The sequence below is a fragment of the Microplitis demolitor genome, chromosome 1 (assembly GCF_026212275.2).
Source record: "Microplitis demolitor isolate Queensland-Clemson2020A chromosome 1, iyMicDemo2.1a, whole genome shotgun sequence".
NCBI classification, from domain to species: Eukaryota; Metazoa; Arthropoda; class Insecta; order Hymenoptera; family Braconidae; genus Microplitis; species Microplitis demolitor.
The window spans coordinates 13,407,811-13,422,747 of record NC_068545.1 but is presented as its reverse complement, the minus strand read 5'-3'; the positions used below and the strand labels follow the sequence as shown (position 1 = coordinate 13,422,747).

The following is a 14,937-nucleotide window of genomic DNA, read 5'->3' as shown; positions in this document are numbered from 1 at the left end:
GTAAGTGTTTGTCAGCCAAGTAATTTTGCAATGAACGGAATAGGTGAAAATCACACAGTGCAAGGTCTGGTGAATACGCCGGGTGCGGTAAAACTTCCCACTGTAAATCATTTATAGTGTGGTGGACGATTGAACTTCTATGAGGCCTGGCGTTATCATGCTGCAGTATCACTGGTCGAGGTTTTTGTCCCGCAAATCGTCTTTTACTGTTGATTTCATCTGCTAATTTTTTTAATTGACAACTGTAGCGTTCTCCAGTAACGGTTTCTCCTGGTTTGAGTAACTCATAATATAGCACGCCCCACTCATCCCACCAAATACAAAGCAATATTTTTTTCCAAAAAACATTACGTTTTGGTGTTGATGTCGTTGGTTGTCCTGGGTCTACCCAATGTTTTCGACGTTTAGGATTCTCATAGTAAACCCACTTTTCGTCCCCTGTTACAAGTTTCCACAAAAAACTTTTTTTTTTATGTCGTGAAAGCAACGACAGGCAGGTGTCAACTCGTCTCTCTCGTTGTTCTGGAGTTAATTCATGAGGTACCCATTTTCCTTCTTTTTGAATCTTACCTAAAGCATGTAATCTTTCAGAAATAGCTTGTTGAGTAACGTTTAACTTTTTCGCAAGTTCTTGTTGTGTTTGTGCAGAATCTTGATTCAGTAATTCTTCCAATTTCTCGTCACTGATTGTTGAAGGTCTTCCAGAGCGTGGTTTATCATTTAAATTAAAATCTCCGTTTGTGAATTTCCGAAACCATCTTCGACAAGTACTGTCATCAATAACACTGTCACCATAAGTTGCACAGATTATTCTTTGAGCTTCAGCAGCACTTTTTCCTTGATGAAATTCATATAAAAGACAATGGCGGATATGCTCATTACTTACTTCCATTTTTAACTTAATAAAAAAATATATATATCGAAGATTAATATATTAAAAGTTTGATGAATTTAAAGAGTACAAACAGCTGTGCATGTACACATACGTATTCATAGGTAACCTATAAATAGCTGTTAGATAACTCCATCTTTGAAAAACGGGTAGAACTTTTTTGTACACCTAATACTTAATGACTTTAAATTATAACGATCACTATCAAGTATTTCTGTTATTACGAATGGACCTCTAAATTTTGGATCAAGTTTCGTCTGATTACGCTCCTCATTTTTAATTAAAACATAATCTCCTACTTTAAACGTATTTACTTTAGCTTTATTTTTATCAAATCTTAATTTTTCATATTTAGCATTTTCCTCAATGTTGTTAATTGCACACTGTCTTACATTAGAGATATCGACTTCTTTTTCGTTGTCATTAACTAATAATCCAAATGGTCTTGCCTTTTAACCGATCAATAATTCTAAAGCACTTGCTTTGGTGACACGATTAATAGTTGAGTTTAATGCTAACTGTACCTCACCGATGGCTTCTTGCCATGAACGATTATTAGTCTCAACAGCGGTAAACATATTTTCAATTGTGCTCATAACACGCTCTACCTGACCGTTTGCCCTACTAGATCCTGTAACAATCAGATGCAAAGTTATATCTTGAGATTTACAGAAATCTCCAAATTCCTTTCCGATAAAGCATCTGCCCTGATCGGCTATTACTCGAGAAGGTACACCGAATATAAATATTGCAGATTTTAAGGCCTTGATGACATTATTACAATCAATTTTACGTGTATGATGTAGATAGACGAATTTAGTAAAACCATCAATGAGAACAATAATGTATTCTTTTGTATTATTTTTACCACTTAGTTTACCTGTAATATCCATATGAAGAGTGTGCCATGGTATGCGAGTCTTAGGTATGGGATGTAACTCGGCTTGAATTTTACCTGAGTTAGACTTAGAAAGTCTACAAATAATACAATTCTCGACAAATTTACGTACATATTTAGACATGTTGTCGAACCAGTAGTACTCATAAACTTTGTTAAGCGTTTTATCCCAACCCAAGTGCATAATGGACTCATGGATATGGTTAATTACAGACCAACGAAACGCTCTCGGTACTATTGGTAAGCAAATTGTTTCCCCTTTCCATTGTATTTTACGATACAGAGTACCAGATTGAACCTCATAGGTTTTTGCGAGACCCTCAGATAGCCCGTCGCTTTCCAACTTAGTGACTATTTCCGAAATTTCCGGGTCACGTCGTTGTTCAGCGAGGAGCCAATCATCAGATATCTCAGCGAGATCAACACGCTTTTGTTCAACCTTATCAATCCGATCTGGAGACTCAGGTACTGGATTTCGAGAAAAGAAATCTACATGGGCCTTGCGACTTCCTTCTCTGTAAACTATATCAAACTCAAATGCCTGTAAATAAGCCCACCACCTGTGTACTCTATCGTTAAGATCAAGTTTATTTTGTGAGGATTTCAACGAGTTACAGTCGGTCACGACAGTGAATTTGCGTCCATGTAAATAGTGACGAAAGTGTTTTATTGATTTGACAACGTCCATTGTCTCTAATTCATAGGAATGGTACCTCGATTCGGCAGGACTTGTCCTTTTACTAAAATACTCTACTGCTTTATTTTTGCCATCTACTTTATGCATTAAAATAGCACCGTAACCTTCCGAGCTAGCATCAGTATGTAACTCTATAGGATAATCAGGGTCAAATATCATTAAAACCGGCTCATTAGTTAAAATATGAATTATTTTCTGATGAACATTTTCGTGTAGTTCTGTCCAATCAATATTTTTCTTACCTGAAGTAAGTGCATATAAAGGTTTCATTGTCTGTGAGAATTTGGGGACAAATCGTCTAAAATAAGAAGCAAGTCCAATGAATTGTCGTAGTTGTGTCACAGTCCGAGGAGCAGGTAGCAAAGTCAGTGCGTTAATTTTACGAGGGTTTGGACGAACGTCTCCGTCCTTTATTTCATATCCAAGATATGAAACAGAAGTTTTAAGAAAAGAGCACTTAGCAAAATTAAATGAAAATCCCGCTTTTATAAGAATATTCAAGACTATTTGAAGCCTTTCAAATGCTTCCTCTATTGTATCGGCAATTATTAATACATCATCTAAATAAACTACGACGTAAGAATACGCGAGCTCACCTAGAGCTTTCAATATTGCTCTCTGAAAAACAGATGGAGCATTTTTTAACCCAAAAGGCATTGTTAAAAATTCGAATTGCCCATCGGGTGTGACAAACGCCGTACGTTCGATAGATTCCGAGTGAATGGGAATTAGGTGAAAACCGCTAGCCATATCAAGACTGATGTAATACTTAGCTTTCCTAAGTCTTGGTATTTGATCAAGTATTAGTGGCAAAGGAAATTTATCAGACACGGTATATTTATTTAATTCGCGATAGTCAACGCAAAAGCGGTCCGTACTATCCTTTTTCTTAACTAGTAATATCGGGCTAGCAAACGGAGAATTACTAGGACGAATAACATTAGCTTGTAGTAACTCATCTATTCTTTCTCTCACTATCTGTCTTTCTTCTACACTAAGTCGGTAAGGTCTTCTCTGTACTGTAATATTAGGATCAGTCAAACGAATCTGAAGTTCACCAGTATTAACACGGGTACGCGGAAATCCCGTAATAAAAGAGTTTTCGAATTCCCTCAATATTGTAATTAGTTTTAACTTGTCATCTTCAGTTAAATCAGTATCAACTTCATTTATATTAATAGCTTCAGATTTATGACACAAATTAATAACTTTAGTTTTCGAAATACTAAAGCTGTCATGAGAAATATTTACATTAAAACCTAAACTTAAGATTTCGCGGCCAATCATAATGTTACTTTTTAAATGATCGTCCGGGACAACGTGAAAAAGTATCTCTAATGTAAATCCATCAATACTAACAATACATAAAATTTGTGTTGTGCAACTAACACCAACATTACCAATTCCTTTTAACATATATAACAGGGGTAATCTAAAATAAATTGGTTTTAATTGTAAATTGATATTTGAATTTGAATTTGATTCGACTGCGCTCTCGGCCCACGCATCTCCGTTGTCCCCACGCCGTCGATGATCGATAACCTGGGACTTTACTAATTTATCGATGCATTTGGCCGTGCGACGAATGGGTGCTTTGCGAGGGCCCCGAGTCCCGCCATTTCTAGAAATTTAAATTTGGGGAAATTTTGGACGGTACGAGCCTGACATGGGACTGAGAGTGGGGAGCTGCTGGCTTCGCGGCGCACCGAGAAGCACTCGAGCGTCACTCACTGCCTAGAGCTGAAAATAATCAGTCGTATTTTAAGCAGAATTAAAACTAAATTTTACTAAAGAAGATAACTTGATGGTGAGTCGTGAAGACCCCGCATTCGTGGAGAATCAATTAAATTACGGTGAGTCTCAGTCTGACCCCGGACTACATTAAAAATCCACGTTCAGGATCAGTCACAAATTTCGCTGAGTTTAGCAACCGCGTAATTTATTTAAAATATTAATTGGCAGCAGCAGGAGAAAGAAGATTGGAAGCCAACAGCACCCAACAGCCTTCTTTGAGAGCGGCGTCCTCCTCCCACCATATGGCGTCGTCATTTTCACCAGCGACTACTTCGGTAAATTTTGAAGTCTTTTGGTTCAATTAATTCGTTCAAACTTCTCTAAAAATATTTTAATGGAATAACATAAATTGTTAATTATATATATAAAAATTTACGAGATAAGATTTATTGGTTTTCGCGGCGTGGGTTCGAGAGCGTTCGGTCGCCACTTTGTATAAGTGTCTGGGTTTGTTTTACTAGGTAGCGTCATAATTAAAATTTTCTCAGTTGAGTCTAGCGACCACTGATTAAACAATTGATAATTAACATTTAAGTTTAGCAAACTCTAGTCGGTATTTTTCTAGAGGTACTGAGTCCCAAAGACCGTTCTCTAGGAGGTGCCAGAGATTTAGTTTGAAAGTGACCGTGGTGCTGAGTCTCACCGACTGCATCACTGGAAACTTTATTAAATAAAATTTAACTAAAATAAAATTTAGGCTAAAAGACAACCCAGAACTTAAGACGTTATTTAAGAACTTAAAGTTGCGGATAGACTGTGTGTGAATATGAGTTAATTTATTTATTGCCTCGCCAGCAAAATTATTGTATATTAAGGAGAAAAATATTTGTTATTATGAATTAAGGAAATTTTGTATTAAATTTAAACACAGTTTAAAATACGTAAATATTGTCGGGAATTTAAAAATTTTATATTAACCAAATAGATATATCCGTTGCCAAAGAGATATTGTAAATAAATTTTGAATATTTTATTAAAATCATATTTATTAAAATAATTATTCTCAATCGATTAGTGACGCTGAGTCTCACCGACCGCTCATTAAGGGGTTGATAAAAACCTAACTCTGCAGCTGTGTGGTCCAGTTACGATAAGGAAATTTTCGAATTCGTCCTTGAGATTTTCATTCCTCTCTGCTTTGTTTGCCTTGCACACGATACTGAGAGATCGTGCAACTAACTCTCAGTGGCGCCCTTAGAATTTTAATTCAAAAGGTGTCCAAATCGTGACCTCGTAAGCCTCGTCGTCAAGACCACGGAAGACGAGGGGTACCCGGTTATACATAACTAACTCATACATTCTTTTACCCGAAAATTTCAAAGAAATTGACTCTTTTATTAATGAGCATTCGGCTCCCGAATCAAAACAATATGGAAACGACTCACCGAGATTACATAAATTACCAGTTGGGGCTGCAACGGTACACAAATCGACTCGCCGCTCAACGCTGTTGTTACTCTTGTTTCCTGAATTGTTGTTCCTCGTTGATGTACAGTTCGGTGCGATGTGTAAGTTTTCCCCACACTTGAAGCAGGTTACAGCTCGAGCAGAAGAGTTAGATCCGATAGTGGCTCGAAGACCACTCGTCGTCTCTGTTCGTTGATTCACGGGCTTCGATCGGCATTCCGTCCTCTTGTGGCCCATCTTGCCACAATTGTGACATTTAATCACTGAAGAAAATTTGAATCTTTTTGATTCTGATGTTGTGGAATTTTCCTGAGATAATGCTGGTCTTTTTCGCACGTATGAGAATCCTCTGGTTTGATTCAAGAATTCAGATTCACTTTTAATGTCACTTGTCAGTGCTACACGTTCAACTCGATTATCGATGTGAGACAGTCTTGCTAGCACTACTGCGTTGATAATTTCATCAGTCGTTAAAGATCGCCAACGAGCCTTCAACGATGATCGTAGTCGAATACCAAACGCACCAACACTTTCATCTTTCATTGGCAGTTCATTGTTTTTTTAAAACTGCCGCTGCCGCTGTTTCTTGACCACCAAAACGAGACACGAAAAGTTCCTTTAATTGCTGCCACTTGATACCAGGAATTGCCACTTGAGGTAGCCACTGCGCTGCCGAGCCTTCCAAAGCTTTACTGAGCGCGGAAATTAATTCACTATCCTTGAAGGGTTTTCAACTAAACATAAATCAGCTGCGGAGCACCATGCAACTGCATCTGATCCCGAACTCTCAGGATTAAACCGCGGCAAAGAAAAATTTTTATTCGAAGGTTGTGATTTTTGCATATTGTTAGCGTAAGGAAATGATGATTTAAAGAAAATATTTTTCTTCAAAACAATATCTTATTGTTTATAATCGTTTTTTTCATATTTTGATTATTTAGTTGAATAATGAAGGAATTGTTTTTTTTTAATCATAATTAGCATTTTTAAATAAAATGACAAAAAAAAAATTTTTGTGAAAAAACATTAGTGCAGATATATTTTCGAGCTCTTCGAGCTCGAAAATGCTATCACATGCAATTGTTTTTTTATGATCTTTTCAAGCTCTAACAAGTTACCTGTTATGCTGAAGTTCGAAAATTTAAGAATCGAAAATCATCAATGAAGCGGTTTTTAAAATTTAGTTCCTGATTATGTTCAGTAAAATAAGTGTATTGAGGCAGAAATCAATGTCGGGGATCAAACTCGAGATTTAAGTAAGTTTTGACTCCTGTAAGAAACAATAAAATATGAAATATCCGATAAAAATATTAGAAACTACGTTTTATCGATTTTTTTGTTGATAATATGATTTAAACTAAAAACCAAGTTCGATGACATAATATGATCGAAAGAAACCATGAAAAAGATGAGTTGGTATGATATCAGGCAACTTTTAGTACGTTATATTATGATTTATCCGGAAAAAATAACATAAAATGTTATTTTTTTAACGTTTCAACGCCGATATCTTTTGATCTAATCAATCGATTTTGATAGGTGACGTGGCAATCGGCGCATTTTATTGAATTCTAGAGCTGATTGAAATTTGAAATCGATCGCGTCAGTCGTTTCGAAAATATTTAGAAAAAACCGTTTTTCACCATTTCTTTCTCCCGCGATAACTCTCGAACGAATTATCTGGTTTCGATGTTTGAGGTGGCAATCGACGCGTTTTATTGAGTACTAGCGCTGATTAGATTTTGAAGTCGATCGTATATGTCGTTTTTGAGAAATCAATAAAAAACTAAAAAAAAAAAATTTTTTTTTTTCGTAATTCGCAAATATTTTCGAGTCTATTTTATCAAATGATCTGAAATTTTCAGGAAAGTTGATGGCCAAAAAGTTCTTTCGATTGCCACCTCATTCATCCAAATCGATTCATTAGTTCAAAAGTTACGAAGAGTTTACACACACACACACACACACACACACACACACACACACACACACACACACACACACACACACACACACACACACACACACTCGGACATCATTCTGAAAATAGTCAGAATAGCTTCCTAGGACCTCAAAACGTCGACATCTGATGAAAACTCGATTTTCGAAAATCGGGGTGAGAACAATAACTTCCCGAAATTTTTGAAAATCGTCGATTTTCTTAGCGGGAAGTTAAAAATGTTGATTAACAATTGAATAACTTTTTGAAAAATGATGGTACAACTTTCATTACCGCGGGATCAAATTCTTTGAAGTACCTAGATGACACATAATGTTATCAATTTTTTAAATTAATATTTAATTGCATAGAAAAATTATTAAAAAACTACGTTTAGTAGAGTGGTGACGCGCGCATGCCGAAACTGCCGCGCAAAAGCAGATTTTCAATGTTAAATTAAAATTATAAATATTGGAGCTACAATTTAGGGAATCAAAAACTTTTATACTAAAATTTTCTGCTCTTTCAGAAACTTTTTTAAACATTGTAGCTATCACTTACACATTTTGAGATTTTGCCGAAAAGCTGGACAGCTAATTTCTCTAACGGTTTTTTGTTAATAACAATTGTAGATTTTTTTTTTACAGAAAAAAAAAACAAAAAACCTCTTTTCTAGGCGCCATTCCGGATCGTTTAAGCCATCAACCATATTTTTAGGAGACCTATAACTATTTTTCGCAGGAAATAAACTTCTCGACTACACTAAAATAGAATAAAAACACATTATTTAGGTATCTTCATTGATTCGTTTATTTACCATTTGATGTGGTATTAATTTTTTTCTTAAACTAGTAACTCTTTCTTGTGCCTATTTAGACAGTCGATCTGAAGGAGTAAACTTCAATCGTGCGTCGGAGCTGACACACACACATTTTTTTTTTTTTTCCAAAGAGCCACTGGACCGTGGAAAATTTTTCCCAACTAAACCAATGCATATGTCGTTTAGAAAATTCATTCAGCTTCAATTTGGCTTTTTTTAACCTCGTAGGACGATTTGCTGCAGAGATATCAGCTTTGAATAAATTTTCTACAAGACTCTGCCTACAAAAAAAAAAAAAAAAAAAAAAATGGAGACTATATTTTCATACCTGTAGCCAAATAGTTCCGGTTACTATGCTACTACTTTCCTATCAGTGGTAGTTTGATTTTGTTTTTATCACTCAAACTACTTTTTAAACCCGCTGTCTCTTTTCACAAGTTAACTTGTTGACAGTTGTAATAGTTTTTACTGTTTGTAAAAATTTTATCCTGACAATAGAGTTACTAGTTGCAAAATATTCACTTAAAAGTTCTGAAAGTACTTTCTTGTTGATTTTTTCAAGAATCGTTACTACGCACTGAAAAAAAAAATTTGCTATAATAACAAAAATCAAGATCACACAGCTATTTGTTATGATAGCAAAACTATCTTGGTTAACACAACGAAGTGACATTTGTTGTGGTAAGTGAAGTTGCTGTTGTAACAAATGATATGTGTTGAGGAAAAATTTTTTTGAATACGCATAGAATTTTGTGCTTAAATTATGTGAACAATATCATTAAGAATTCATAACGAGTTTGGGATTTTGGACATAAATTGTGTTTGTAAATTATGGCTCAAATATTAAACGCTATTTATTTTGAAAAGTATACCAATATGTCTAAGTATAGTTAAAAGCAGGCGCCTTGAAGAAGTGATTTTCTTGACTCAAAAGCATTTATCGCGACGCAATAATATCTTAGGTAAAGTAAAATTTTATCGAGTCAAGAAATCTTTATAAAATCTTATTTAATATTTAGCTCAACGCATCTCATTATTTACAACGGCAACTTCACTTTACTTCCTACAACAAATGTTACTTCGTTATGTTGACCAAGAAGGATTTGTCATCTTAAGAAATAACTATGTAATCTTGACTTTTGTTAAGATAACCAATTTTTGTTTTTAAGTGCGTGATTCTAAATTTCTTTATATTCAAAAATACAGTCTGTTTAAAATAAACTATGAAATATCATATAAGAACAAAGTTATCACTGACGTTGCAATATTTTCTTTTCATCCAGAACATTGAAATCTTTCTTTATCGTAAGATTCTTCGGTAAATATTTTATGTTTCAAGTACTGCGACGGAAGGTTTAAGTATTATGAGTAACATGTCTGAAGAGGCTGAATTCGATCGATAGTAGAAATTAGAAAGTATGCAGAAATCTGTACTTAAAAGATGCTTAAAATGTCTGGATATCCTCTTAAAAATTTTTATGCGAACAAAACCATTCTAATCGTCAAGAATATTACTAGATAATCACTCAATGCTGATATATACACGGACGACCACACACATGAATGCGTATGTGTACATATTATATATACTGTACCGTTGCTTTTTGTACAGAGATTAAATTAGAGTGAACGTCACAAGCACCATTTAATTTTTTTGTATTTACGAGCATAGTAACTCAAGGCAGATAGTTTAGCTTACAGTAATTAACAATTAGATGAGATAATTGATGGCAAATATGCTGAAATCGTTATTTATATTTATTTACTGGTTGGGATGAAATGAGCAAGTAATGTTATTATTGTTGTTGAAGCATAAGTTCTAGGAACTCATGTACAATAGTTAGGCATAATGAAGTAAAAACTGTTAATTATGAATAGTTGATACTATTATTTTTAATAAGTTCTCAAACTTACACGGAAAGAAAATTCCACTAAAATTTACGATGTTAACATCGTAATCGTGGACTATACTTTCATTGGCGTAAATTTTTAAATGTCTTATTTCAAAATTTACTGAAGTCTTTGTTAAAATTACGATGTAGGTTATATTCTTTACTATTTAACATTGTAATTTTAACAATGACGTTAGTAAATTTTGAAATAAGACATGTAAAAATTGACGCCAATGAAAGTATAGTCCACGATTACGATGTTAACATCGTAAATTTTAGTGGAACTTTCTTTCCGTGTAGATATAGTTCATATAACTACAAAAATCGATTGAGATTGCTATACTGCCATACTCATCCTTTCATAGTTACTACTATCATGCACTTTTCTCCCAATGCAAGTATTGAATTTTTATCAATAAATTTATTATTTTTTCAAATGACATTTTTGAATAAGTATCACTTTTTTATACTCTCAATTATTAATAGAGAGTGGCAATTTATCACAATGATAAAGAACTATTATTAATAAAAATAAGACATAATTATGAAAAATCATAACACTTCAAAAGCTACTCAAATGTAAACAAACGTTCAACCGTTGATTGTAAGTGATTAGAATATGGGGGTCAGTAACTCTAAAAGTAAGCAAAGTGAACCTAACTATTGACTCTCATATTTAAATAATTGAATTATCTTTAATACGAATCACTATATAATTTTAAACAAAAATATAATCTTTTTATGAATTACTCATGTATATTTTATTTCAAGTAACTACTTGCATAATACAACCACACTGATACAACCTGCACTGCATTTTAAGAAAAACTGCTTGTATTATGACAAAAAAGCAGCTTTCACTGTCACCTCGATCTTTACGATGTATTTCTTACTTAAATATTGAATCAATTTACTTTCAATTATCATTTATTAAGTACAGAATTAATCACGTTTTTTAAATTCCCGCTGAGAAAATCGATGATTTTCAAAATTTCGAGAGTTGTTGTTTTTACTCCTATTTTTGAGAATCGAAATTTTATCAGATGTCAACGTTTTGAGGTCCTAAGAAGCTATCCTGGCTATTTTCAGAATGATGTCCGAGTGTGTGTGTGTGTGTGTGGCCAGTCTATAACTTCTTAACTAATGAACCGATTTGAATGGTTCTTGCGGCAATCGAAAGAGCTTGTTGGCCATCAACTTTTCTGAAAATTTCAGATCATTTGATTTAATAGACCCGAAAATATTTGCGAATTACGAAAAAAAAAATTTTTTTTTTTAGTTTTTCATTGATTTCTCAGAAACGAGTTGAACGATTGACTTCAAAATCTAATCAGCTCTAGAATTTGATAAAGCGTATTGATTACCGCCTTTGCCATCTCGCTTGGTTGATTTATTCGAGAGATATCGCGAGAGAAAGGAATTTAAAAAAACGGTTTTTTTCGATTATCTTTGAAGTGACTTATCCGATCAATTTCAAAATCTAATCAGCCCTAGAACTTTATAAGCCGCGTCGAATGCGACTTCAACCATCTCAATCGGTTAATTTGTTCGAGAAATATCTTTGGAGAAATAAATGGTGATAAACAGGTTTTTCCAAATATCTTCGAAATGGCTCAACCAATCGATTCCAAATTTTAATCAGTTCTAGAATTCTAGGAAATTCACCAATTGCCACCCCAAACGTCAAAAACGTTTAATTCGTTCTAACGATATCAGCGCTCGAATGTTAAAGAAATAACATAAAATGTTATTTTTTCCGGATAAATCAAACTGCTAAAATGTGTCTGAAATCATACCAACTCTTTCTCTTTATAGTCTCTTTCGATTATCATATATTGTCTTTTAATTTGTTCTTTAGATTTAATTATATTTTGAGCAAAAAATTGAAAAAAATCAGTTTTTCATATTTTTCTTGCATATTTCATATATTATTGTTCTGACCTAAGTCAAAACTCATTCAAATCTTGATTTTGATCACTGACATTGATTTCTGCCTCAATACATTTATTTCATAGTACAAAATCGGGAATGAACATTTGAAAGCCGCTTTTTCATTAATGAGTTTCGATTCTTAACTTTTTGAACTCTAGCATAAAATGTAACTTGTTAGAGCTTGAAAAGCTTATAAAAAAATAATTGCAAGTAATAGTGAAGAGCTCGAAGAGCTTGAAAATAGCGGGGAGTTTTGGGGCTGGCCCACGGGGCCAACCGACGTCTAGATTTTTTTTTTTTTTTTTGGTACCAATTATATGAAAATTGAATAAAAAAAAAAAAAATTTTTTTCTAACCCTCAATAAAAGCTAGACAGGTCAGAAACTGGAGTATGGTCAATAACCGGATACTTTCCCATGTATAGTTTTTTTTACCTTTGTATCCAAGTGAACATTGAAATGGATCAAATTACAATTACACGTATTTTGAACAAATCTCGTGCTTCGAAACAATTATTCCAAAACCATTTGATTTTCATATTCATAGAGTGTAGTTTATGCTTATATTTAAAATAATAACTTAACAGGGGTAGCTGCGGTAGTTTTCTCAACCAGTGGTCATGGTTTTGATGCTCATCTTCGTGGACCAAGTTTTCTTATTGAACCACCATCTAGAATTGAATTCTCAAATTCAAGTGGTGCTTGGCTAGACTGCGCTGCATCCGGCAGCCCAACTCCAAACATTGACTGGTCTACCGCCGATGGACTTCCGGCCGGTGACGTACTCGGTGTTCGAAGGGTGCTCAGGAACGGGACCCTTGTGCTTCTTCCGTTTCAAGCAGCAGCATTCAGACAGGATGTTCACAGTGCAGCTTACAGATGTGTGGCTAGTAATTCAGTCGGTCGAATACTCAGTCGTGATGTCCAAGTTAGAGCAAGTATGTCAATTTCCTTGTTTTAAAGTATTTTATGGAAATAAAGCTTACCTAAATTTTTCAATTAAATAATTGGAAATATCTTCAGAAAAAAAAATACATTCAATTGTTAATTAACAAATTTTTCAGAGACTTGAGTGTTGATAAAATCTCTTAAAAAAGTTTAAAAAATGTGTCTATAAATTGTTTTTCTTTTGGGAGCTCTTGTTATATAATTAATGAACAAGATTACGTTGCAATAGTTTATAAAAGTTTTTTCATTTGTTTATGATGATTTTTCAAAGTTATTAAAAATTGAAATATCCGGCTAATGATATAAAAAAAATTTTTTTTCTAAATCTTTAATTTTGGTTGTTTTTGTATGCGCGTATTGCGTTTAGTAGCTTGGCTTTTTGAAAAACTTTTTTTTTTCATTTTGTTGTCTTAGTAAAATAATGATTTTCAATAAAAAATTTTTTTCTTAAAGAAATTGTTCAATTGTTTATAATCGTTTTTCTCATTTATCCACTATTTAAATTATTTATCAAGAAATCATTTTCTTTTTTTAACATCATTTACAATTCTCGATATAATTAGGAAAGTATTTTATTTTTTATTCAAATTTTCATTGTTTATTTTACAAACAATTTGTTATAAACAAATTTCTATTTTCATTATATTTTTTCCCGTAGCTTTAAAAAATTACAAATACAGCCATGTGCATTAAAAAAAATTGTAAAAAAAATTTTTCTCTATTTTTTATTGAATTTTAAAATATTTTACACCATCAAAGTTGAAGCGGTCAACTATTTATGGATTGTTATAACTTCTAAACTATTGATGATACGGTCTTTGACATTCTGGGCGATCATTCAGACAGTCGATTGATTTATATAATAAATTTTTAACATGCTTAATATCTATTATGGTTCAATTTTCATAAGCATTCGTTTATAAAAAAATGCATTACCTGAATTTTTGAAGATTATATCTTTTATACTATTGAAGTTACGGCTTTTATGATTCAAGACGATTTTATAGAGCAATTATCGGACTACTTGAAAATAATTTTTTTATTTTTTTGATTCTATTTGTTTATCATTTTTTTTTATTTATTCAAATTATCACACGGTTAAGGGTACATTTTTTGGATTTTATTGACCTTATATTCCTATCTAACGCCAATAATTTATGTTGTTCTTTCTGTTTTCTTTTAGTTTCGGAATTTTCAATTTATCACTTAACGTTTATTAAAGCAAAAACTCAAAATTTCTGCGAGTAGTGCAGCCTAGAAGGCATTTACGGAATTGAATGAACATTTTACATTTTTTCAATCAGACTTGCGTAAAAAGAAAAAAAATGAAAATACTTACTTGTGTTTGTCACTTATGCTGATGATTTTATATTCTATCGTTGAAATTTTGAAAAATGTGACAATAAAATCCAGAAAATATACCCTTAACCATGTAATAATTTCAGTAATTAAAAAACAATGATAAACAAATGGAATCAAAAATATAAAAAAATTATTTTCGAGTAGTCCATTAATTACTCTATAAAATTGTCCTGAATCATAACAGCCGTAACTTCAATAGTTTAAAAGATATAATTTTTAAAAATTCAAGTAATGCATTTTTTTATAAGCGAATGTTTATGAAAATTGAACCATAATAGATATTAAGCATGTATATAATTTATATAAATCAATCAAATGTCCAAAAGATCGTCCAGAATGTCAAAGACCGTATTATCA

General features: G+C 33.0%; 1 protein-coding gene across 1 annotated transcript in view; it reads left to right on the top strand.

Moving 5' to 3' along the window:
• Window positions 1–14,937, top strand: part of LOC103580233 (cell adhesion molecule Dscam2) — a 459,597-nt gene that overhangs the window by 253,175 nt on the left and 191,485 nt on the right. The window contains exon 2 of the mRNA XM_014439749.1: window positions 12,858–13,208. Coding sequence (XP_014295235.1) covers window positions 12,858–13,208 — 351 coding nt within the window. The remainder of the gene's footprint in view (window positions 1–12,857; window positions 13,209–14,937) is intronic.